The sequence below is a fragment of the Apium graveolens genome, chromosome 8, assembly GCF_009905375.1.
Source record: "Apium graveolens cultivar Ventura chromosome 8, ASM990537v1, whole genome shotgun sequence".
NCBI lineage: Eukaryota > Viridiplantae > Streptophyta > Magnoliopsida > Apiales > Apiaceae > Apium > Apium graveolens.
Genome location: NC_133654.1, coordinates 123,137,409 through 123,163,846, shown reverse-complemented (window position 1 = coordinate 123,163,846; position 26,438 = coordinate 123,137,409). Strand labels below are relative to the sequence as shown.

The 26,438-nt window shown below is 37.2% G+C and overlaps 1 protein-coding gene and 1 pseudogene across 1 annotated transcript; one reads left to right on the top strand and one right to left on the bottom strand.

Annotated features, from left to right (window-relative positions):
- The first annotated feature begins 564 nt into the window (after positions 1-564).
- On the top strand, positions 565-25,466 carry LOC141677526 (putative ADP-ribosylation factor GTPase-activating protein AGD9; annotated as a pseudogene).
- On the bottom strand, positions 25,280-26,438 carry LOC141677527 (uncharacterized). Its single transcript, XM_074483505.1, has one exon. The coding sequence runs from the start codon at positions 26,378-26,380 to the stop codon at positions 25,520-25,522; it is 861 nt and encodes a 286-aa protein (XP_074339606.1). The 5' UTR covers positions 26,381-26,438; the 3' UTR covers positions 25,280-25,519.

The following is a 26,438-nucleotide window of genomic DNA, read 5'->3' as shown; positions in this document are numbered from 1 at the left end:
TAGTTTTTTCAAATTCAAAATTTCAACTCATTTACATTTGAAAGAGATTGTTATTTATATAAGTGAATTACATTATGACAAATAATACATGAAATAGGATGCTAAAGTTAACCAAATCATATATGACAAATGAAAACTTTTAATTAATCAACTAATAAGTAAAGAGAAATAATGTGAGTGATCAAAATAATTATCAAAAAACCGTTTCAAAACACTGATGTATAAGACATATTTGATAATTTTCGGGATAATGAAATAAGATGCCGCATTTAAATGCGTTCACAAATAAAAATAAAAAATATTTAGGACAAGTTTTGAAAATGAATTAAAATAAAAGTCATGCAGGATAAATTTTGAAAACAAATTTGAAATACTTGACCATATTTATACTTAGCCATCTTTATAAAGAAAAGATAAATATTTGTAAACCTAGAAGATCCATTTTATTTTTAAAGATTTTTAACACTTATACAGATTTTTAATATTTAAAAATCTTTATAAATAAAATGGACCTCCTAGGTTGACAAATGTTTAAGTATTTTTTTTCTAATTTCACAAATGTGCCAGCAGGCTTCAATACGCTCTCTCTCTCCCTCTCCGGGTATATTAGTATATATATGTATGTATTGAAGAGCTGTTTCACAGTTTCACAGCAGGCTCTCCTTAGAAACTCAAAATTGCCTGATTGTTATTGTCTAGCTATGGCTACTGACACTAATTTCACAGACAAGAATATCTTTTCAGGAAACTCAAAGCTAAATCTGACAACAAGGTCCCCCCCTCTCCCTCTCGCTCTCTCTCTCTCTCTCTCTCTCTCTCTCTCTCTCTCTCTCTCTCTCTCTCTCTCTCTCTCTCTCTCTCTCTCTCTCTCTCTCTCTCTCTTCTATAGATTTGAAATAAATTGATTTGATGCAGATGTGCTTTGATTGTAATGCAAAGAATCCAAATTGGGCTTCTGTTACTTATGGGATATTTCTTTGTATTGATTATTCTGCCGTTCATCGCAGTCTTGTTGTCCATGTCAGCTTTGTTAGGTTCGCTTCATTTTTTTATATTTTTTTGGGGTTGTGTGCTTTTACTTGATATTCATGTTTGTTTTATAATAATTACATTTTTAAACTGTTTTTATGATCTTTTGTGGGGTTGATAATTATTAATTGACTAGCTGAATTATACATCTAGAGGATGTCCTATATTTGAATTTAGGGTCTATTTCAAGAAGTAAAAAATATCTAGGTCTGATACTAATATGATATACCTGATGGAAATTGATGCTGGAAGATGATCTTTAGCTAAGTTATTAAGAAATGTGCTGAATCATAGTTGTTTTTTTGTACAGATCTTTAATCACATTGCTCCCGAGATTTTAAGAGACTTCTGTATTTGAGAAAAACTTTAGTTCTCTTGGTCTCGCTGCCTTAAATTTAAATTCCAGAAAAGAAAATGCGGTGCCTTGATATAAACATTTGTAATTGACGTTGCTTATCTGTATATTGGAATTTAAGAGATGTATCCGTCAGATCATCATTTGTCCATCTTCTGTTCAATAAAAAGAATTGCTTTTTAGATATTTATCAGTTGGGAAATATGAACAAGACCGAGGATCTATATATCCTTCTGATATGCTTATCATCTTTTCTGAATATCTCAGCAGACCTCTTGCCAAGTGCTACATTCTAGTAAAGACATAACTAGTATACTCTATGAATATGCCAATTATATACTATTTTGAGTTATCATTCATTTTGAGATGCTAAGGAATTTTTTGCCGTGTTATTCCAATAAACCCAAGCATATCAAGATGCAATTTTTGTCAAATATTTTGAACTTAAGATGGCTGATAGTCTTGTATATTTGAACTTAAGATGGCTGATAGTCTTAGAGCCATAACTAAGCAATTATTTTATTTGTAATCTACATAGCACGTCGCACTGCGATTTTAAAATGTATTAAATACATTTCTGATGAAGGTGTTAATCCTTCAATTCTAAGACCTTTGTAAGAACATGTAGGTCAACAAATCTAGATTCGTGGACTCCAGATCAATTAAAAATTATGAGTTTTGGGGGAAATAATCGTGCTCAGGTTTTCTTCAAGCAGCATGGCTGGAATGATGGAGGAAAGATTGAGGCAAAGTATACATCAAGGGCTGCCGAACTATATAAACAACTTCTTTCAAAAGAAGTTGCTAAGAGCTCCAAGGAGGAGGCAGGTTTACAGGTGTCACCTGCTGCTTCTCAGTCTATTCAAGCTTTTAATGGAATTTCAGATAAGGTTGAAGAGTCCCCCAAAGAAAGTTCTCCCGTAAAGCATGAATCTCAGGATGTTCCTGCTTCACCAAGAGCTTCACCAAGAGTAAAAGCTTCTCATTCAGTTCTCACCAGCACCGTCAAGAAGCCTCTTGGTGCTAAGAAATCTGGGAAGACTGGCGGGCTTGGTGCACGAAAGCTTACCTCTAAGGTAGACCCTATTGTAGCTACTCTGTCTTGTCCTTAATAACTGATTTATATAGACGACTAATATTATACATGTGAAATTCACCAATACTTGTGCAATAATTTTCTTATCAGTTCTTATATGCGACTTAAATGTCTTATTGTCCAACTCATTCCTTCAATGCAGCCCAGTGAAAGCCTATATGACCAGAAGCCTGAAGAAGAACCTGTACAAGTTTCTACATCTTCGGATAGCAACCCGACTGTAGCATCCTCATTTGCATCTCGGTTTGAATACACAGATAGTGTTTCATCTGCTGATTTGGATTCTACAGGAACCCATTTAACTGGACATGTAGCCCCCCCCAAATTCATCGGGTTTCTTCTCAGATTATGGGATGGATAGTGCTTTCCAAAAGAGAAGTAGCTCATCATCAGAACTGCAAGTAAGCTCCATGACCTATACCTTTTTCTGAGCAAAAAGTGTCCTTCACTTTTAATCATTGCTTACTTCGGATCATCAGCTTCGATATGAAATCAAATAAGATTTTAGTTTAACTGTTTGGGTGGTCTCATGGAACCAGGGGTAGTAAAGTTTGAATTTTTATGCCTTCTTCTCACTTTCTCACTTCACTATTTTTGCCTTCCATAATACCTCCTGTTAATTACTCGTTACATGGATGTACATATTCTTGCAATCATGTCTCTTACAATTTAATTTTCCACTTATCATTTTTCCAATTATTATACTTAATTACTATGAATACAGATTGATTTTATGCTAGAGCACTTCTCTATCTGTTTGAGTATGTGTAAATCTATTGATCTAAATATAAGCGCTTTTGCTTTACTAATGGCCGTATCTCTTTCTACATATTGACACCAAAAAGTGGTTTATGGTGCTAAAATCAAAATTATCCGCCAATGCTAATGCTATAATGGTCATATCTTGTTAGAGATGCTTTCTGTTAGTCCCTTAACAATGTAGCAAGAATTACAAAAGGGGGGTTGAATGGAATTCTTGAACCTTTTTCTTGAAATAAAAATGTTCAACTCGATTATAGATATATTTGTTTTGATTAGCACAATGTGGAATGTAAACTTAATTGAATCAAAACATAAGTAATTAAAAACAAGAGTCTTTAAAAACTTTCTGGTGGATTTAAACAATTCCACCAGAGATATATATAATATATCGAGAGGACTCTGTGTGCAGGAATGCTCACAGCTACTTACAAATTGAACTACTGAGAATACATGAAATGCTAATGATTCTGCTTACAAAGATTTTTCTGTTTTTGTGTTTCTCAGCTATCTCAGTTATTTTTCTATTTGCTACACTCTTGGTTTATATAATACCAAGATTACAAAGTCAAAAAGACTGAACAAATGTAAAAACTATCAGTCTTAAGCTTTGCTGATTTTCGTCCTCTATTACCCAGTTAATGGGCTTCCACAGTGTGTTTGTATACATCTCAACGGCTGTGTGTCAGCTTTCACTGTTCAACTGCTGTTTGAATTCTTCATATGATCATCCGTCGACTTTCAGAACATCCGTTGATGGTTTAATTGATCATCCGTCGACTGCTATATTAAACATCCGTTGATAGTCATTTGATCATCCGTCGATGACTTTGTTAATCATCTGTCGATGACTTTGTTAATCATCTGTCGGTAGCTATTTTGGCACTATTTCACTTATGCAGAATTACAAGACATCATTTATGTACAATTAATCAACTTATTCTGCATATCTAGTTAAAGTCAACATGACTTATATGCTACTACAGATTCTATACAAAGGTGCATACATAACTGTGCTACAAACTTATTATTACATAAGCTACTCATTCGATGGATAATAAGTTAATCATCCGTCGGGACTATAATGAGTTATCCGTCGGGACTATAATTCTTATCCGTCGAGTGCTACATTGTTTTACTAAGTAAAATCTACTTAGATGTTTTGTTTATGAAATCATCAAGTACACAACATATGCCCAACAATCTCCCCCAATTTATGTCTACTGGAATTGTAGCCATAAATTAAGAGATACTTGATGATAACAAAACATCCTGAACATATATCTTTAAAGATAAGTAGATAAACTGAAAGTGCTTCAATTAAACAAAATGTACAAGGTTTGGCTCACAGTCAATTCAAGATGCTCCTCTAGCCTGAGCAGATTTTTCTAGTTCCTTGAAGGTCTGGATCTTCTTCCAAGCTTTCTGTTATTTTCCTCAATTTGATTCTGGAGCTGTCTGTGGAATTTCAGTTCATCAGATTCTGAGAGATCTATCTTTTCTTGCATTTCCAAGAGAGTTTCATTGCTAGAGATACTCAATTGGTCTTCTAATCTGAAGCATCTTCTTACACCCTTGTCATCCATGAATTCCATCTGCCAGTAGGACCTTAGATGCACTCTTTTTCTTGTGTATGGGATGATTAGAGTCTTTGGGAGTGCATCTTTAGCTCTAACACTCCTCAGCTCTTCAATCTTCTCCAATACTAGTCTTCTTGCAGTTACATTGAACCCAAAGTTTTTCTTGAAGGATGAATAGACTTTAATCAGCACAGCTTGACTTTCTTGAAGAATCCTGTGAAGTGGCCATTGAATCTCCCTTCCTCCTTTGTACTTGAACACCAACCTTTCAGGTAGGTTTCTGTATGCATCAATTGCCCTCACTTCATCTAGTTCATCCAGATAAAGATTTAGATCTGAAAATTCTTTGATGTCACACAAGTACAAGTAGTCTCCCCTGTTGACCTTGGGTTGAGCTTTAACTACTAACTTAGATTTGAGAGGTGACAGCTTCACTTTTTTGACTGCCCTTGACTTTGTCCTTTTTGGCTTGCTAAGGATTGGTAAGTTGAAGTCAGGAATTGGTATTCTATCCCACTCTATTGGCTCATCCTTTGGCACAATAGGTTCACCATGTATGTTCCTGTAGGGATCCACCACCCTTATGTCTTCAAATACCACAGAGGGCTTTGATGCTTGAGTTGTAGCTTGAGTGGATTCCTTAGGAAATTGATCTTCCAATTTCTTGTCAACAACATCCAGTTTCTTTTTTGTTCTTCTAGCCAATTCTTTCTTTCTTGGGGATTTCTTCTGTTCTTCAATCTTCTTCTTTGATTCAACAGCTTCAGATGGTTGAGAGGGAATTTGTTGAGAAGAATTCACAGCCTGTAGCTTGGCCAAGATAGCAATCTGTTCTTTCTTTTGTTTAGACTTCTTTGCATCTAGAGCAACTTGCCTCTTTTCCTGCTTTAATCTGACTTTTTCTTCTTTCTTTGCTTGAGCAAATTGTGGATGTCCAGCTACCACACAAATTTCCTTTCCATTTCTGAATATCTTAGCAATTCTCCTTTTTGAAGCTGAATCAGCTGGATCTTTATAGAAGACAATAGATCTTGACAGAAGCTTCTTTTCATCAGGCTTGCGTGTCTCATACACAATGTCCATAGGGTTCTTCCAAGATGATTTTAGATAATTTGCCTTTGGTTTAAGAATTGTTTCAGCCTTTGTAGACTTGATGCAGGAAGATTGTCCTTTTTCCAGATAATTCATGCTCATCTCATTCACACTGATTGGCTTGACATGAGAGTGATGGATGGTTGACTTAACTGGCTTCTTGACTAGTTCAAACTTTTTCTGTATCTCCTCATCAATCTTATTCCAGTTGATCAAACTCAACTTTCCTTTTTCAGCAACTTTCAAATTTGTTGCTGTTGCTTTAATTAGATCTATACCATCTGCAACTGTTGGCTTGGAGATTGTAATTGAAGGTACAATTACTTTGCTGATTTGTACTTGAAGTTTCTCCCCCTCAGTTGGTCCTTTCTCCCCCTTACTTGATTCTCTCTCCCCCTTTTTGTTATCATCAAGTTGAGGAGTTAGGCCTTGTGCTTTAGCCAGTTCCATAAGAAGATTTTTCTGAGTCTGTTGATTTTGAAGAAGGATAGCCACTGAATTCTCAATAACTTGAACTCTGTTTTCCAGCTTGGCTAGCTTCTTTTCAGAATCTGATTCTCTCCTTAATCTCAGTAGTAGATCTTGCATGGTACCATATGGCATTACTGAATCCAGTTTCTCAGAATTGTATGTCTTGAAGTCAGTTATATCTCTTTTTAGTTCATCCATACTCATATTCTGTCTTAAGTGCTGGATCTTCTTGAAGAATAGCCTTGGTACCAGCATCTGAAGTCTCCTGAAGGGCCTTTTGAATAGCCACCACTTGCTTGACCAAAGACACATCAAATTGTCCTGGTATAAATTCCTTTGTCCATGCCCATCCAGGTAAATTTAAAACAGAACTTGGGCCTTCATCTTCCCCTAAGTTCATGCTTCCATCCAAAGAAACAGAGTCATCATCATTAGAATTTACTTCAAATTCTTCAGATGGCTCACCAGCTTGAGAAGGCATCCTATTGGCAGCAACTTTATCTCTTTGAAGAGATTCCGAGGTGTGTACTAGATTCAAGACCTAATCTTCTAATATCACTTAGCTTAGTAGTAGGAAGTGCATAATGCATGGAATTAAGCATATTGATAATATCAGTGTCATTGTGTGGTGAAGTTACATTATCATCAGGAATTTTGAAACATGCTTTTATCATATCACTATTGATACAGAACTCATTACCTTTGATAGTTAGAGTGATGGTTTTGTCAGTAGAGTTGTAGATTGCAGTGGTCCACATCTCTTCAACAACTTCACAGTAAATTGTGGGTGATTCAAGCATGGCATAACTTAACTTGCAGTTCTTCACGAAGTCCATCATCTTGTGATAGTCTTCTGATTGCTGAATACCCTTATTGACCAAAGCAGTGAAGTTGTTCTTTTCACAAATGAACCCAGTCTGAGACATGATCTTTACTACAGGTGCCATTGTTAGAGAATGAAAGCTTGAAGAGAAAGAGGATATTTGCTTGAGAGAGAATAAAATAAAAGCAGTTGAATTTGAGAATGATAAAAGAAAATAATTGGAATAAACAAGCTTTTATACTATCTCAAAAACAACGGATGAAAATAATAAAGAAAAGTAAATTACCCAATAGAAATTGCCTAAATTAGCCGTTTAAAAATAAACTGTAAAAATTTCACCCATTATCCGTCGTGTAATGCTTATAAACTGTAAGTATACTCGATGGATAATGTTCAGGGAATTAACGGTTAAGATTTAGACACTTCGACGGATGAGGATAAACTGTTATCCGTCGAGTTTTAAAAGATTCTAGAAAAGTAATTGATTTTTATTTGCATATAGTATATCGACGGATGACTCAACTCGATGGATAATGGTCATCCGTCGAGATGCAAATATTGACTTAGCCAAAATTTCACTCATGACTAAAAATCAGTTAAATTTCTGGCTACATATCAACTTGCAAAATAACTCAGATAGATTCAAGAGTAATTAAGCATACCTACCAACATAGAAAAGGTGGATTCATCTAGAGGCTTGGTAAAGATATCTGCAAGTTGCTTCTCACTTGGAACAAAATGTAACTTTACAGTACCATTCATTGCATGTTCCCTTATAAAATGGTACTTGATGTCTATGTGTTTTGTCTTTGAATCTTGCACTGGATTTTCAGTGATAGCAATTGCACTTGTGTTATCACAGAAAATAGGAATCCTCTCAACTTGCAAACCATAGTCTAGCAATTGATTTTTCATCCATAAAATCTGTGCACAGCAACTGCCAGCAGCAATATATTCAGCTTCAGCTGTAGCAGTAGAAACTGAATTTTGCTTTTTACTGAACCAGGACACAAGTTTGTTTCCTAGAAATTGACAAGTTCCTGTTGTGCTCTTTCTGTCAATTCTGCACCCTGCATAGTCTGCATCTGAATAACCAGTTAGATCAAAACCAGAATCTCTAGGATACCAAATGCCAAGTTTTGGTGTTCCCTTGAGATATCTGAAAATTCTCTTAATAGCTATCAAGTGAGACTCTTTAGGATCAGCCTGAAATCTAGCACATAAACATGTAGCAAACATTATATGTGACCTACTAGCTGTTAAGTACAGAAGTGAGCCAACCATGCCTCTATAGCTTGAAATATCCACAGACTTTTCAGTAGTGTTTAATTCAAACTTAGTTGCAGTGGCATACTCTGAAAAATTTGGATCTTCAAAGCTAGGAGGTTGACTAACATACAATTCTTCCTCCAAATCTCCATTCAGAAAGGCACTTTTGACATCCATTTGATAGACCTTGAAATTGGCATGGGCTGCATAGGCTAAGAAGATTCTGATGGCTTCTAGTCTTGCAACAGGAGCAAATGTTTCATCAAAATCTATTCCTTCTTGCTGGCAATAGCCTTTAGCAGCCAATCTGGCTTTGTTCCTTACTACTATGCCATTTTCATCCATATTGTTTCTGAATACCCATTTGGTGTCTATTGGATTCTTTCCTTTAGGCTTAGGTACCAGCTTCCATACTTTATTCCTTTCAAATTGGTTTAGCTCCTCCTGCATAGCTAAAATCCAATCAGGATCTAACAAGGCTTCTTCTACCTTCTTTGGTTATTCCTTTGACAGAAAGCTGCTGTATAGACATTCTTCTTGAGTTGCTCTCCTGGTTTGAACTCTAGAAAAAACATCACCAATAATAAGTTCAAAGGGGTGATCTTTTGTCCATTTCCTTGGTTGGGGTAGATTAGCTCTAGATGAAGATACCTCAATGTTGTCTTGATGTGTGATTGAGTTTTGATTGCTAATAACTCCCCCTAAGTTTGTGGATCTTTGATTTGAGAAAGGGGTACTTTCTATGGGTGATCTGCCTTGACTTCCTGCTCCTTTTGATAACCCGACGGATGGTGAATTTTGAGTACCGACGGATGAGGCAGGTTGTCTACCGACGGATAACACAGATTGCCTTCCGACGGATGAAGCATTTTGTAACTCGACGGATGTTGAGTTTTGTGCTTCATTGGTGGTAGATTTGTCTGCATTATCCTTAGACACTGTTTCTTGATCACTTTCATCATCACTTCCATCACTGACCATCTCAACATTGTCGAATTTGAGCCTCTCATGGTAATCTCCATCTTTCAGTCCTTCAATCTTTTTATCATCAAACACAACATGTATAAATTCCACAACAATGTTGGTTCTTAGATTGTAGACTCTATATGCTTTACCAACAACATATCCAACAAAAATTCATTCATCTGCTTTAGCATCAAACTTCCCATTTTGATCAGTTTGATTTCTCAGAATATAGCATTTACAGCCAAAAACATGAAGAAAGTTTAGAGTTGGTTTCTTGATCTTGAACAATTGATAAGGAGTCATGCATCTTACTTGATTAATCAGAGAGATGTTCTGAGTGTAGCATGCAGTGTTTACAGCTTCAGCCTAGAAATATGTTGGTAATTTTGATTCTTCAAGCATTGTCCTTGCAGCTACAATAAGTGATCTGTTCTTCATTTCCACTACTCCATTCTGTTGTGGAGTCCTTGCTGCTGAGAACTCATGTAAGATTCCATTTTTCTCACAAAATGCTCTCATGACATAGTTCTTGAACTCAGTTCCATTGTCACTCCTGATTCTTCTAATTTTGAAATCAGGATGATTGTTAACTTGCCTTATGTGATTGATGATGATTTCACTAGCCTCATCTTTAGACTTTAGGAAATATGTCCGAGAGAACTTTGAAAAATCATCTACAATTACTAGGCAAAATCTTTTCTTTGAAATTGACAATACATTGACTGGTCCAAACAGATCCATGTGAAGCAGTTGCAGAGGCTCTTCAATTGCTGAATCAAGTTTCTTCCGGAATGATGCTTTGATCTGCTTCCCTTTTGGGCAGGCATCACACAGTCCATCCTTTGTAAACTCCACTAGAGGAATGCCTCTTACTAGTTCTTTCTTTACCAGCTCATTCATGGTCTTGAAGTTTAAATGGGATAGCTTCTTGTGCCATAGCCAACTTTCATCTTGACTTGCTTTACTGAGAATACAAGTTACAGATTCTGCTTTAGTTGAGTTGAAGTCAGCTAGGTACACATTTCCTCTTCTCACACCAGTGAGAACCACTTTGTTGTTTTGATTATTAGTCACAACACAGGCTTCTTTATTGAAGGTTACTGAGTTGCCTTTATCACAAAGCTGACTGATACTTAACAGATTGTGTTTGAGACCATCCACTAAGGCAACCTCTTCAATGATGACATTATCCTTTGAAATCAAGTCATATCCCACATTATAACCCTTGCTGTCATCTCCAAAAGTAATACTTGGGCCAGCTCTCTCCTTAAACTCTGTGAGCAGGGTAGAATCACCAGTCATGTGTCTTGAACAACCACTATACAAGTACCAAAGATTCTTTCTGTTTCCCTGCACATATCAAAATCAAATCAAGTTGATTTTGGTACCCAAGTTTCCTTGGGTCCTGCCTTGTTAGCTTTCTTCTTCTGTTTCTTAGGTTTTATTTCATTTGACTTAGGAATTTCAGATTCTTCCTTAGTCAATTAGGTTGTACCTTTGAAACCACTAAATGCAACAGAATTATCATGCATGTTATGGCTAACAGGAAATGGCATGCTTGGTGCAAACATGTTATTCCAGTAAGCCATGCTAAATGGCATTTGAGGCATATTGTATGCAGCATAATATGGATTAGGTGCAAATGGCATATTAGCAAACTGTGCATTCATATTCTGTGTAGGCATAGCATTAACAGGCATGGGAGGCATGACATTCATGTTAGGAAATTGAGGCTGAACAGACATGGGAGTAGGCATGGCAGATTTGCAATTAATAGACAAATGATTTACACTACCACACTTGACACAGATTTTTCTAGGAGCATATTTATCAGGTGTGTAGTTATTGTGTTTGTTAATCCCTACTTTACCATTCCTATTGTTTTTCTTTTTAGTCTCTGTTTTTACCTCTATTTTCTCAAGTCTGTCACTTGACTGTTTGACAGTCATGTGACCAACATTAGCCTTTTTCCTTTTCTTAGCTTGACTTGACTCTCCTGAAACAAAGTTCTTGGAAACAGACCCATACTTATCATTCAACTTGATTAATTTGGCTTTGCTAATGGGTTTGCTTACAGCCGACGGATGAGGATTTTTATCATTCGACGGATAACACTTTTTGTTATCCGACGGATAGTCCTCATCATCCGTCGAGTCTACATCTGTCAGCAACCCATCTACCAAAATAGGTTCTAGTTTCTCTTTATTCTTTTTCCAGGCTTCATCACAAAGACTCAATTCCTTGAACTCTGGTGATTTGAGCATGCTTTAATTACCTCTTGTTTACGCTCGAGCTGCTTCTTCAAAATTTCTTCCTTTATCAAGGACTCAGTTAATTCCTCCTTGGCAATCTCACTCAATTTTTAGTTTCTCAAACTCAACAAACTGAGACTCAAGCATATTATTACTCTCACTTAAAAACAAGTTATTTTCTTTGATTTTAGCATTTTCTTTAGTGAGAGACTTAAGACACGCAAATGATACAATTCTGTAGACATGTCATTTATGGCATCATTACACTCAGCTTTAGATAAATGTGCAAGGTTTGTAGTGATTACCTGATTGCTTGAGGAACTTGTCTCTGTTTCATCAGACTTGGCCATTAGGGCTAGATTGACATAGCTGACATCTTCATCTTCATCCAAACCATCTGCTGCCCAGTCATTCTCTTCTGTAATAAAAGCTCTTTCCTTTTGTTTGAGTAGATCAAAGTATTTTTGCTTATAATCCACAGACTCAAACCTTTTCTTACTGGAATCTGACTTTCTACACTCATTTGCAAAATGCCCTGCCAAGCCACATTTGAAACATTTAAATTTTGACTTATCCACCATGTTTCTATTTGGCTTGGCTGCTCCAAAGTTCTTTTTGAACTTGAGCTTGGCAAATCTCCTTGAAAGAAATGCTAGGTGCTCATCAATGTCCTCCATGTCATCTTGGCTCAATGATTCTTCACTTTCTGCAGCTAGCCCCTTACCCTTATTCTCACAGACCTTTGAAGTTGATTCTACAGCTTCCATCTTCACTTCCTTCTCCTTTTCCAGATCAGCAACTAGTGCAATGGATCCTCCTTTCTTCTTTCCTCTCTCCATTCTTTCATCCTGCTCTATCTCAAGCTCATATGTCTTCAGAATGCCATACAGTCTCTCCAAAATAAACTCCTTATAATCTTGTGAGTTTCTCAATGAGACTGTCATTGGTTTCCATTCCTTTGGAAGAAATCTGAGAAATTTCAGATTGGAGTCTTTAGTCTGATAGACTCTTCCATGCAACTTAAGAGCATTTAGTAGTTTTTGGAATCTACTAAAAATGTCAGTGAGTGACTCACTTTCTTCATTGTGAAAATGCTCATATTGCTGAATCAGGAGCTGCATTTTATTTTCTCTAACTTACTCAGTGCCATCACAAATTATCTGTATTCTGTCCCAAAGTTCCTTGGCAGTTTTGTAGTTGATGATGTTATCAAACATGTCTGCATCAACACCATTGAACAGAATGTTTATGGCCTTTTTATCTTTCCTGACTTGTTTAATGTCAGGATCAGACCATTCATGCCTTGGCTTTGGAACAGATGGCTCGTTTCCTGTAGCAGCTCTCATTGAAACATGAGGGCCTCTTTCTATGCAGTCCACATAGGTCTCATCTTGAGAAAACATATGAAGATGCATCTTTACCTTCCAATGATGGTAATTATCTTTATCAAGAAAAGGAATCTTGACTCCAACATCTTTCTTGTTCATCTTGCTGAATTGTTTTGATCTTTAAACTCTTTGTAGATTAAGAGCTTGCTCTGATACCAATTGTTAGTCCCTTAACAATGTAGCAAGAATTACAGAAGAGGGGTTGAATGGAATTCTTGAACCTTTTTCTTGAAATAAAAATGTTCAACTCGATTATAGATATATTTGTTTTGATTAGCACAATGCGGAATGTAAACTTAATTGAATCAAAACATAAGTAATTAAAAACAAGAGTCTTTAAAAACTTTCTGGTGGATTTAAACAATTCCACCAGAGATATATATAATATATCGAGAGGACTCTGTGTGCAGGGAATGCTCACAACTGCTTACAAATTGAATTACTGAGAATACGGGAAATGCTAATGATTCTGCTTACAAAGATTTCTCTATTTTTGTGTTTCTCAGCTATCTCAGTTATTTTTCTATTTGCTACACTCTTGGTTTATATAATACCAAGATTACAAAGTCAAAAAGAATGAACAAATGTAAAAACTATCAGTCTTAAGCTTTGCTGATTTTCGTCCTCTATTACCCAGTTAATGGGCTTCCACAGTGTGTTTGTATACATGTCAACGGCTGTGTGTCAGCTTTCACTGTTCAAGTGCTGTTTGAATTCTTCATATGATCATCCGTCGACTTTCAGAACATCCGTTGATGGTTTAATTGATCATCCGTCGACTCCTATATTAAACATCCGTTGATAGTCATTTGATCATCCGTCGATGGCTTTGTTAATCATCCGTCGGTAGCTATTTTGGCACTTGTCTTATGCAGAATTACAAGACATCATTTATGTACAATTAATCAACTTATTCTGCATATCTAGTTAAAGTCAACATGAATTATATGCTACTACAGATTCTATACAAATGTGCATACATAACTGTGCTACAAACTTATTATTACATAAGCTACTCACTCGATGGATAATAAGTTAATCATCCGTCGGGATTATAATGAGTTATCCGTCGGGACTATAATTCTTATCCGTCGAGTGCTACATTGTTTCACCAAGTAAAATCTACTTAGATGTTTTGTTTATGAAATCATCAAGTACACAACATATGCCCAACACTTTCTATGGTCAGAAGTATAGCAACAGGAAAAATAAAAACAATTAATTAAGTAAAAGTATTTTATTTATTTAGTATTATCAGAATAATCCGCAGCTGTAGAGAGTTGTGGGAAATGTAGCTTAGATCAGGTCTGTTAGGCTTTATAGTTTATCTTATCTTATTCCAGGTAGCTCTTAATAAAAAGCACCTATCTTTATCTTCTGTTTTTTGTTGAAGCCATCCTTTTAATATAAAGGGGCGTAGGAATGAAAAGAGAAAAAGCATGGATTCATTTAATCAGTAAAAGTCATGAGAGTTAGAAGTCTCTTCAACAAAACTTCTTTAACAAGATAGGTTCTTCCAGGAAAGGCAAGAACGTGACCAGAGAGTTTTTTCCAGCAAATAGACATGTGACTAGATCCATTTCTCGGGGCCATAACAACTTGGTATCAGAGCTTAACGTCATGGGTGACTCTGAACAATTGTTGATTAAGGTAAGGGATCTGGAAAAGAAAATGGGAGACAAAATTCGCAAACTTCGTGAAGGCATACTAGAGATAAAACACTTTCTGGAATCTCAAAAGGGTAATCAGGAGAAAATTCTGGAGGTTGAGGAATCATCTAGTCCTAAAAAAGAAAACGAATCATCAGGGAAGAGAGATTCGACAGAGCAAGTCACCAACAAAAATATCATACCCAGGTACTCTAAATTAGAATTTCCTTCGTATGATGGTTCAGGGGATCCACTAGGATGGCTTTATAGGTGTGATCAATTCAGCAATCAAAAAACGAACGATGAGGATAAGGTTGGTTTGGCAGCTTTCCACTTACTGGGTGAAGCCCAACTATGGTGTTATAAGTTGGAACAGGAGGAGCCTGATCTCAAATGGGATCAGTTTAAATCTTACCGCCTCCTTAGATTTGGTCCACCATTAAGTGGAAATCCTTTGGGCGAATTGGTGAATCTGAAACAAGTGGACTCAGTGGAAGAATATCAAAAACAGTTTCAAACATTACTAGCAAGGGCAACAACTGTACGAGGCGACCAACATGTGGACTTATTCACTGCTGGATTAAATGATGGACTTAGAGTTGATGTGGAGATGCAGAGTCCTCCAAACCTTGTGACGGCCATGAATCTAGCCAGAGCGTTTGAAAGAAAATCACAAATCACTAATGTTATTAGTTTACAACGCTCTGCTTCATCCTGGACCCCAAGTAAAACTGTAGCTCCCACAAGTGTTGTACCAACTCGTCGTGACTCCAGACCTACTGGAGGAACAACAAGTTTAACATCCAGTGGAAGCATCAACAAAACTCCCGTAATTAAAAGGCTTTCACGAGCAGAAATGGCAGAGCAGCGTGGAAAGGGTCTCTGCTACAACTGCGATGAGTCATATTCAACCGGGCACAAGTGTAAGAGGCTGTTTTGTTTAATGGTAGATGATGAAGAAGATGTGGAAGTAGAATATGATACTTCACCGGAAATATCATTGCATGCCATTTCTGGTATTAAAAATTCTCAGACAATGCAATTGCAGATTTTTGTGGCAAAGGAACCCATGTTGGGCTTGGTGGATTCTGGAAGCACGTATAATTTTATAAGTGAAGCAGCTGCCCTCAAAGCTGGACTTACAGTGGTACGACGCCTAGGATTTCAAGTGGCAGTGGCTAACGGTGAGAAGATTACTAGCTCTGGTATATGTGAAGCAGTTCAATTACAAGTTGGGAAATAAACTTTTTGCATTGATTTGTTTGTGATTGCACTGGGAAGTTTTGATGTTGTGCTCGGGGTGAAGTGGTTGCGGACACTAGGACCTATATTATGGGATTTTACATCACTTACAATGCAATTCAAGTCACATGGGCAGATTGTTACTTGGAAAGGGGAAGTAGTGGAAAAAGCAATGGTTGTTAATGCATTGTATGATGAGGCGACACAAAGATCCTCGCTGGACAACATACCGACAGATTTTTTTGACCTATTCAAAGAACCTACCGGTCTTCCACCATCCAGAAGCTGTGATCAACACATCAATCTCATACCAGGTTCACAACCTGTTGTAGTAAGACCGTACCGTTATCCATATCGGCAAAAAGACGAGATTGAAAAATAGTGTGCCGCTATGCTTAGTCAAGGGATCATTAGGACCAGCCGTTCTCCTTTCTCATCACCGGTATTACTTGTCAAGAAAAATGACGGGGCTTGGCGACTTTGTGTAGACTATCGAGAACTTAATGCAAAAACCATTAAGGATAAATTTCTAATTCCAATGATTGACGAGTTGCTGGATGAATTACACGGGGCTCAATTTTTTAACTAAATTAGATCTTCGGTCATGCTATCATCAGGTTCGTATGAACCCTGCAGATGTCGAGAAAACAGCTTTTCGCACGCATCACGACCATTTTGAATTCCCGGTAGTTCCTTTTGGGGTTACAAATGGTCCTTCAACGTTTCAAGCCTTAATGAACGAGGTATTTCACCCTTGCGAAAATTTGTTTTAGTATTTTTTGATGACATTTTGATTTATAGCAAAACTTGGGTGGAGCATATTCATCACATCAGGCTGATTTTTGAGACACTAAGGCAACACAAGTTGTTTTTGATACAATCCAAGTGCTCATTTGGCGAGAGTCAGGTCACATATCTTGGACACATTATCCACAGAAAAGGAGTTTCTGTTGACAATGTTAAAATTTCAGTAGTAACAGAGTGGCCACGCCCACAAACAGTTAAGGCTTTACGCGGTTTTTTGGGGCTATCAGCCTACTATCGCAAGTTTGTTAGAAATTATGGTGTACTTGCTGCACCTTTGACAAACTTGTTGAAAAGAAACCAATTTCAATGGTCAGAATCTGCAGAAGCTGCTTTTTGTGCATTAAAAAAGGCTCTCTCGTCAGCACCAATATTGCGACTTCCAAATTTTGAGTTGGACTTTCTGGTGGAATGTGATGCATCAGGAGCTGGTATTGGTGGAGTCTTACATCAGCAATCTCACCCTATTGCTTTTTTCAGCTGCAAGCTGGGGGATCGTCATCTGAAATTGCCGCATACGAGCGAGAGTTAATTGGACTTGCACAAGCTGTTCAACATTGGCGTTCATATCTCTGGGGTCGTCCATTTGTAATTAAAATAGACCACTATAGTATGAAATTCTTGTTAGAACAGCGACTCACAACTTCACCTCAACAACATTGGGTTAGCAAATTGTTAGGATTTAATTTTATTGTGGAGTACAAAGCTGGAGCCTTGAACAAAGCTGCATATGCTATCTCGTCGGGACACCGAATCTGACACTCTTTATGCAATTTCATCTCCACGTGCCTTACTCGTTGATAACATCAAAGATGAAGTTGCCACCTCAACAACTCTCCAAGATATTATTTCCAAGATATCTAGCGGTGAAGGGGTAAAAGATCGGGATGTCCAAGATGGTTTGCTGCTTTATAAAAATCGAATATATCTACTGCCCACATCCCCATTAATTCCTTCAATTGTTTCAGCAACGCATGATTCTTGTCATGAAGGAATTCAAAAAACTCTCTTTCGCGTTAAGGCTGATTTTTACTGGAAAGGTATGAAGAACACTGTCCACAACTATGTGAAAAGTTGTCAAGTGTGTCAACAACATAAATGGGAAAATTTGCACGCTGCTGGCCTTCTACAGCCACTGAAAATTCCTGACCAAATCTGGACAGATATTTCAATGGACTTCATTGAAGGACTTCCGAAGGTTGGTGGTAAGTCTGTTTTGTTCATGGTGGTTGATCGATTGTCAAGATATGCCCATTTTGTCCTTATAGCTCATCCTTATACAGCTTCTTCAGTTGCTCATGTATTTTTTATGCATATTGTGCGTTTGCATGGATGCCGACATCAATTGTAAGTGATCGTGATCCAGTTTTCACCAGTGTATTTTGGCGTGAACTGTTTTGTCTATGTGGCACAATATTAGCTTTTTCATCTGCATATCATCCTCAAACGGACGGACAAACAGAAGTGGTTAATCGTACAATTGAGATGTACCTTCGTTGTTTAGTTGGGGACCAACCCCGAAAGTGGGTTGAATGGCTTCCATGGGTAGAATTCTGCTACAATACCTCTTTCCATACTGCATTGGGTACTACTCCTTTTCATTTGGTTTATGGTCGTGCTCCGCCTCAACTTTTATCCTATGAACCAGGTGCCACCAGGGTAGCTGGAGTTGATATTGCACTCCAAGATCGCGATTCTATCTTAAGCGATGCTCGGCAACGTCTTCAACAAGCTCAAGCTCACATGAAACTTTCATATGATGCTCATCATCGTGATTTGTCTTTTGAGCCTGGGCAGTTTGTTTGGCTCCGCTTATAGCCTTATCGTCAACGGTTCGTAAGCAAGAGTTCTGAGTTCTGGGAAAAAAATGTCCCCAAAATTTTATGGGCCTTTTAAAGTTTTAAACAAGGTGGGACAGGTTGCTTATGCTATTGATCTTCCTTCAGATTGTCGCATTCATAATGTGTTTCACATATCTATGCTTAAAGCTTTCCACGATGAACCTCCTCTGACTCCTCCTTTATTACCTCATTTATTTGACGGTAAAGTTGTTCCTCAGCCTTTTGATGTTCTTCGTTCACGAAATAATCGAGGTAAGCTTGAAGTACTAGTGCAGTGGGATAGTCAAATTTCCGCAGAAGCTACTTGGGAAGATGTTGCTCTATTTCAAGAAGTCTATCTAGAATTTGAGCTTGGGGACAAGCTCATTGTCTAGGAGGGAAGTAATGTTAGAGATGCTTTCTATGGTCAGAAGTATAGCAGCAGGAAAAATAAAAACAATTAATTAAGTAAAAGTATTTTATTTATTTAGTATTATCAGAATAATCCGCAGCTGTAGAGAGTTGTGGGAAATGTAGCTTAGTAGAGAGTTGTGGGAAATGTAGCTTAGATCAGGTCTGTTAGGCTTTATAGTTTATCTTATCTTATTCCACGTAACTCCTAAAATGTAGGAAGCACCTATCTTTATCTTCTGTTTTTTGTTGAAGCCATCCTTTTAATATAAAGGGGGTGTAGGAATGAAAAGAGAAAAGGCATGGATTCATTTAATCAGTAAAAGTCAGGAGAGTTAGAAGTCTCTTCAACAAAACTTCTTTAACAAGATAGGTTCTTCCAGGAAAGGCAAGAACGTGACCAGAGAGTTCTTTCCAGCAAATAGACCTGTGACTAGATCCATTTCTCGGGGCCATAACATATCTGATGTAGGACGGGGTTAGGAAAGGGGTTAAAAAATGGGATAAAGGCCTCTCCGCAGATAATTAGCAAGAAACACACAAATCCGCAGATTAAATTCATAATTCAACTCTATTCAGTAAAAACGATTACAATTGTTTATATATAAATTGCAAGACTTGATGGACAAGTAACTTGGAGGCTAAGTAAAATAAAATATAAAAGGAAACAAATCCTTTTAGGCTTTAGCAATAATTTATACCTATTAATTATCTACTACCAAATGAGTATTTATTTTATAGAATATACTCAACTAGATAATAAAAGTACTAACTAAAAACGTACTTATATTTAAATAACATAATAATTTATTTAACAACTAATTTAATTATTTTATGCTCTTCATCATTCTCCCCTCCTTTAAAAAAAACTCGGCCGCGAGTTTTATAGTAAAGAAGAATCCATAAACCTTGAATATGACTCCATATGATATAGTCATGAATTTGTGGAAGTCATTGAGATATATCATCACGCTTGACTTCATAAAACCATTTTGGAATTATAAAATCGATATGCTCAACAAGATTCACATTAGATTAAATTTCTTTTCCACAAATAAACTCGTCATACTCCTTTGGATGCTCAATTTCAACATACGCGTCATCCTCTTTTTGTGGCACATCATGCTCCATTTGTTGCTCGGAATTCGGATTCGAAATTCTTTACGATTTTCAGAGGCTCTTTCATGCTTTTTGTTAATGCTTTAATGGTATCACAAGTTTGTTGCATCTTTTCCAATCTAGCACTCATGTCCTTTAATTCCTTCAACATTTGTTGCAGTAATGATCTTTCACACTCATACTCGAGATGTGCAATCAAATGTTTTACATAATATCTTATAATCGTAGCTTGATGGATGAAGTAGTGGAAGTAAATTCAATGTAACTTGACGATGTGTTTTAGCACAAGTTATCTCAAGATCAATTTTTTCGGGTGTTTATTGTGAGGACATTGTTTTCCGCAATAACAAACAAGAAGTATTGGGCTGTTTTGGATAATTACAGGTACTGGAAGCCACAATTTTGGACAAGGTGGAAGACAGCTCTTGTTGGCTGACGGATGCTTCTGGTGGTGGCTGTTGGCTGCTGGAGCTGTTGGTGGACTGCTGGTGGCTGTATACAGTGTTGGAGACTAACATGGGCTGTTGCTGGCTGGTCTATGGTGTTTGGTAGCGGAACCTGGCTCAGATACCACTTGATGTAGGGTGGGGTTAAGAAAGGGGTTAAAACAGGGGATAAAGGCCTATCTCCGCAGAGAATTAGCAAGAAACACACAAATCCACAGATTTAATTCATAATTCAACTCTATTCAATAAAAAGGATTACAATTGTTTATATAGAAATCCCAAGACTTGGTGGACAAGTAACTTGGAGGCTAAGAAAAAAAAATATCAAAGGAAACAAATCCTTTTAGCAATAATTGATACCTATTAATTATCTACTACCAAATGTATATTTATTTTATAGAATATTCCTAACTAGATAATAAAAGTACAAACTTAAAACGTACTTATAAATAACATAATAAGTATTTAACAACTAATTTAGTTATTTTATGCTCTGCATCAATATCTATCGTTATATTGAACTTAAAGTCCATAGGCCAAAGATTTTTCCCTCCTTTTTTATATCAAATTGAAGTGTGGGCTGTGTGCCAAAGATGGCTATAACCACTGTAGGATGAACCATCCCTTGTTGCAAAGATAACTATAACCACTGTAGGACGAACCATCCCTTGTTGCAAAGATGGGTATAACCACTGTAGGAAGAATCATCCCTTGTTGCATATATGCATTCAGTTGTTGGGTAGCATTGGATTTATTATTATTAAGTTATATGTTTTTAGGTATGGCAACAAGTATACCTATGCATTGGAGTTTCTCGAATGATATGATGTAGGTTGCTATATTTTACAGTTCATAGTTTTCTAGGAAACAAGTACCTACACATTATTATGCTCTTAAGTGATATATGGTTCAGGGTTCCTTAATCATGGTGAGAGATTTGACCTTTAGACAATAACATAATTGTTCTTTAACATTGTTGTACAGTATGAAGAGAATTTGTTTAGAAGCTTATAAGAAATGATCAAAAATTTAAAATCATCATGTCATCTAATAGTATTTATACTGAAGCTCATCATATCTAACAATTATAAATCTGTAGCTTATTTGTCGATTACAATGTTCCATTAGGCCCTTTACATATTACCTGATAACTAGCGACAGAGTGTAAACTGACTATTCCATGTTACAGTTCCAATAGTTGAACCAAAATCCTCGGTTGTCTGCAGTACTTTGTTCCTCTTGTTTCACCCAATAATATATTAGATGAAGGCTGTGTCCATTATCTTTGGATACCCTTTGTTAAAAGGAATTGGGAGTCTGCTAGTTCATGCAATCCATTGTTGCATTAGCCTCTTCTTGGTAATTCCACCTACCCCTTTAGAGTGTCGATTGATCCAGAATACTTCATACAGAGAAGAACATTTCTTCTTAGCCTTCACAAATTACATTGACAGGGAGCCGTCTGTGGTCCAGTCTGCAAAGGATCGGGCGTTATCTGTATATTGCTTTTATGATGGATGTTTAGTAACTTTAGTGGCTTAATGCATTTGAGTTTTGTTTATCATTTTGTAAATGTTGTTATTGTGGATTGGAGCTGTGATCATGAATATTTTAAAATTGTTGGACAAAATTTGGCAAGTTTCTATTATCAAGCCTAGTAAAGGGTTAGGGCCTCAAAATATTTATCAATTGGCGATTGGCCCTTTTATTATATATTTTTTTTTATTATGGAGGTGGAAATTTACAATGCCAAGAGAAGTCCTCAACTTTGGTTAGGTGGTATAGGTGAATTGGTGAGTTTTGGCCCTTTAATTGTAAGGGGGCACATGTCATCAATCTATGATCGGGTTATTGGGTAAACTAGCTGATAAAGACACCAGATTTTTTAAAAAAAATAAATTAAATCTTACGTAATTTTATGAAGGGGAGTGGGGGTAGCGAGGAATTTCTCACATAACCCTTGCCTTCTGGGGAATTGCCTTTACAACTAGGTTAAACCCCTAAAATCAGATATTTATTGATAGAGTTAGGCAAACAGTAGTCTTAATAGATATAATGATTGTAAGACATCGTGGTTTATTTAAACCAAACCAGACCAAGAAATTGATTAGTCCAAGCAAACCAGACCAAGAAATTGATTAGTCCAAGCCAAACCTATTCAAATAAGAACTGATAGGTTTGGCTCGTGACCATGTTTTGGAGTTTGCATCAATTTAATTTAAAATTAATGTAACTTTTATATCTATAATGTAACTGTTCATTTCAAAATATATTTTATCAAGAGACACACACACAGATATATTATGCAATTAATTGGAGTTTGGTTCATAGAAGGTATGTTGTCAAACAAAGATGTAGCAAAAAAATCGATGCCGAAATGGATTGATTTTATGCATTTTAAATATTTCTCAAGCTTCCTATATTGATATGTGATCAGTTTATAATTTTTCAAGTCAATAACTAAATATATAAGAACCTGGTGAACATGAACAATGTTTTGTTGGTTCACATTTTTGGTTTGGTCCCAGTCCGCGTTTTGTCGTTTTAGATGGCCTCCCGATTACTGGAGTTTCTGGTTAGTGTTGCAGTCACTGCATATGTGGGTCTGCGAACGCAATTCTACTGATTATCTTGAAATTGTGCATTCAGCTCGTTGAGCCACTAAAGTGTTGCTAATTTCGTGCCCACTTCCCAGCATAACATCTAAAGACAGCATTCATGTTGAGGAATAGGACATGCCATGGGCATCACTTGTTTTAAACTTTTGAGTGAAACATTGGTTCAATTAGTATAGTAAGTAGCTTATTAAGAGGAATTTCCTGTTTTCTGTCGTAGTTTAAATTTTCCCCTGTTCTGCCTTCAGCTCTATATTTCTCTTTGGTTTACTTATCACTTTGTTCACCTGTATCATTTTATTAGGAAATATGCTCTCTTGAAGTTCCTATATATTATTATCTTGTACTCCCTCATGTGGTTGTACATGTAATGCATGTTCCTTCAGTACCTTTGCTGTCTTTTCCAGATTCAAGAAACTGATGAAGCAAGGAAAAAGTTTTCAAATGCAAAATCTATCTCTTCATCCCAGTTTTTCGGGGATCAGAATAAAGATGCTGAGGGTCAAGTTTCACTGCAAAAATTCTCTGTAAGTGCCCTTACTCATGAATTTCATGGTATAAAGTACCATAATTTTTAGGATAGATAAAATGAACGGAAATTGGTAATGATGACTTAAAATTTGTATGCAAATATTGTAGGACTCCGTCTTCTATTACCCACTCCTTCCAATTAACAGGGAATTCAGTTTTTTTTAAGATTCAAATAAGCACCTTCAAATTTTCACTTCCATTCTTTTGTATCAGAATAGCAGTGGTTTTAGGTCTTTATTACAGTTTATTTTTTTTTCTTTTGGGATACAGTTAAAGACTTCTCCTTTTCCTATTTCAGGGTTCTGCTGCTATATCAAGTGCCGATCTATTTGGTGAAAGTGCCGACTCAGCTACTGATCTCACTGCAAGTGACTTGATTAACAAAATCTCTTTCCAGGTATATTTTAGTCATAGCTCGTGATTTAAGTGTTAAGTTCTAGAAACATTAGTGATTGCACACATTTGGATGTGATATTATTTGAAAAAAGACTTTAAGGATTAGAAGAATTAGAAGAAATTGTCAAGCTTACTTACCGGTGATATAGGGTTAACAATTAAGTTCACATTTCAGGCACAGCAGGATATTTCTTCACTCAAAAATATTGCTGGAGAAACTGGGAAAAAGCTCAGTTCCCTTGCATCGTCATTTATGACTGATTTTCAAGATAGAATCCTGTGATAAAGACGTATATGGCAGTAAAAAACGACGGTAATAGTTTGTCAACAGGCTGGCCAAAATTGTTAGTGATGGATATGAAAGAGAGTTTAAGTGGTTTTCTAGCACAAGCCATAAAATAATATATAAAGTATACCGCATGAGGTGTTAATTCTGTATCGGAGCAAGGAACTTGTATTGACACTGTTCATGCATGATCTTGTCAGTTGAGAATATGTAAGTGCTTATGACTCATCCCTGTGTAATAAATCAATTTTCTTTGATGGGATTTTACTTGCAATCAGTTACAAGATGTCAAAGCCCTGCTTCAATGTGCATCTTGTCTTTAAATGTAAAGAGTTGTACATTTTATATAGCAATTTTATTAGACAAGTATCATGTACAAAGTTTTATTTTATTTTTCCGTATCAATAGAGCAAATCAGCTAACAAGAAGAAATGCCATACAAAACCTGAAACCTCAACCCTTGGTTCACTTTTCTACCAAACCTGAAACCTCAGCTTCTGCTACTTGATCCTTCCTGGAATTCCATTTTTTAACCAACTGGACCAAGGGTAGAAACCTGAAACCTCAGCTTCTGCTACTTGATCCTTCCTGGAATTCCATTTTTGTACCAACTGGACCAAGGGTAGAAACCTGAAACCTCAGCTTGTTCCGACACCGCTACTATTGAAATGGAATTTTTCTCATCACTACTCATCTACAGAGGAATTCTTTGTAAGCAAAATGAAAAGATTGGCAAATTGAGGAGAGTAAGCAGAAGAAAAGCATCTCCTACTTTACAAAGAGTTGGATACTTCTGAATGAATTGTGATCCTGTCACCATATACTACTAGAGTTCTTAGTTGCCATGCATGGGACTGAACACTGATGAAATGTGCAAGAATATTAGAATCATTTACTTGATTTCATTACCAGTAACTTGCAACTTTATTTGTTTATTACAAAAGGTATGCTTGCATGTAGTATATGTATTTTGCGCATAACTGATACATAATTAAAAACAAGAATTGAATGAATACATTCAAGCTACATTGCACTTGGAGAATACAAGTATCCATTTAGTACCAATTCTCCTTGTATAGTCTTCTTTTTATATATTTTTATGAGTAATAGAACATAAGCCTCAAGGGGTGTAGCCACCGTGACCCCCACCTTCACCACCCCCGCTGCCACTTCCATATGCACTACCTGCACCACCATACCCACCTCCACTAGCAGAGCCACCACCACCACCACCACCAGAGCCACCGCCGCCACCACCAGCATATGCACCTCCATGCACTCCTGCACCACCACCACCTTCTCCACCTCCATTACCATACCCACTCCCTCCTCCGGGACCATAACCAGCTCCACCAGCACTACCACCACCGCTACCACCCCCATGTCCACCTCCTCCGCCATACTCTCCTGCAGCTCCATATCCACCACCGTTGCCACCTCCTTCACCTCCCCCATAACCACTTCCATGTGCACCAGAACCTCCATAACCACCACCACTTCCACTTCCTCCACCACCGCCACTGCCGCCGCCGCCTCCCGATCCTCCAGCGCCACCACCATAACCTTCCCCACCACCTTTTCCTGCACCACTACCATAACCTCCTGCTCCATAACCACCACTGCCACCACTTCCTCCTCCTGCACCACCACCACCACCACTTCCATAACCGCCACCATGCATGCCACCAGCACCATAACCCCCACCTCCACCATTGCCACCACCACTCCCATAACCACCAGCATGCTCAGAACCTCCACCTCCTCCACCACCATTACCACCACCACCCCCTCCATAACTCGCACCACCTCCATAGCTCAAACCACCTCCAGCACCATGATCACCAGTTGCACCTCCACCACCTTCACCTTTACCCGCACCACCACCATATCCGTCATAACTGAGGATAGATCTAGCTGCAGAACATAAGATAAAACTCAACAACACAAATAAAAAAATACTAACAACTTTATGTGCAGCCATGGTGTAGGGATGATAGATATTCAACAAGCTAGCAAGCTGCTTTGAAATGCAAAGGAGA

What these genes read in the sequence shown, in the direction of transcription:
- LOC141677527 (XM_074483505.1), bottom strand. Translation starts at nt 26,380, where the DNA reads ATGGCTGCACATAAAGTTGTTAGTATTTTTTTATTTGTGTTGTTGAGT.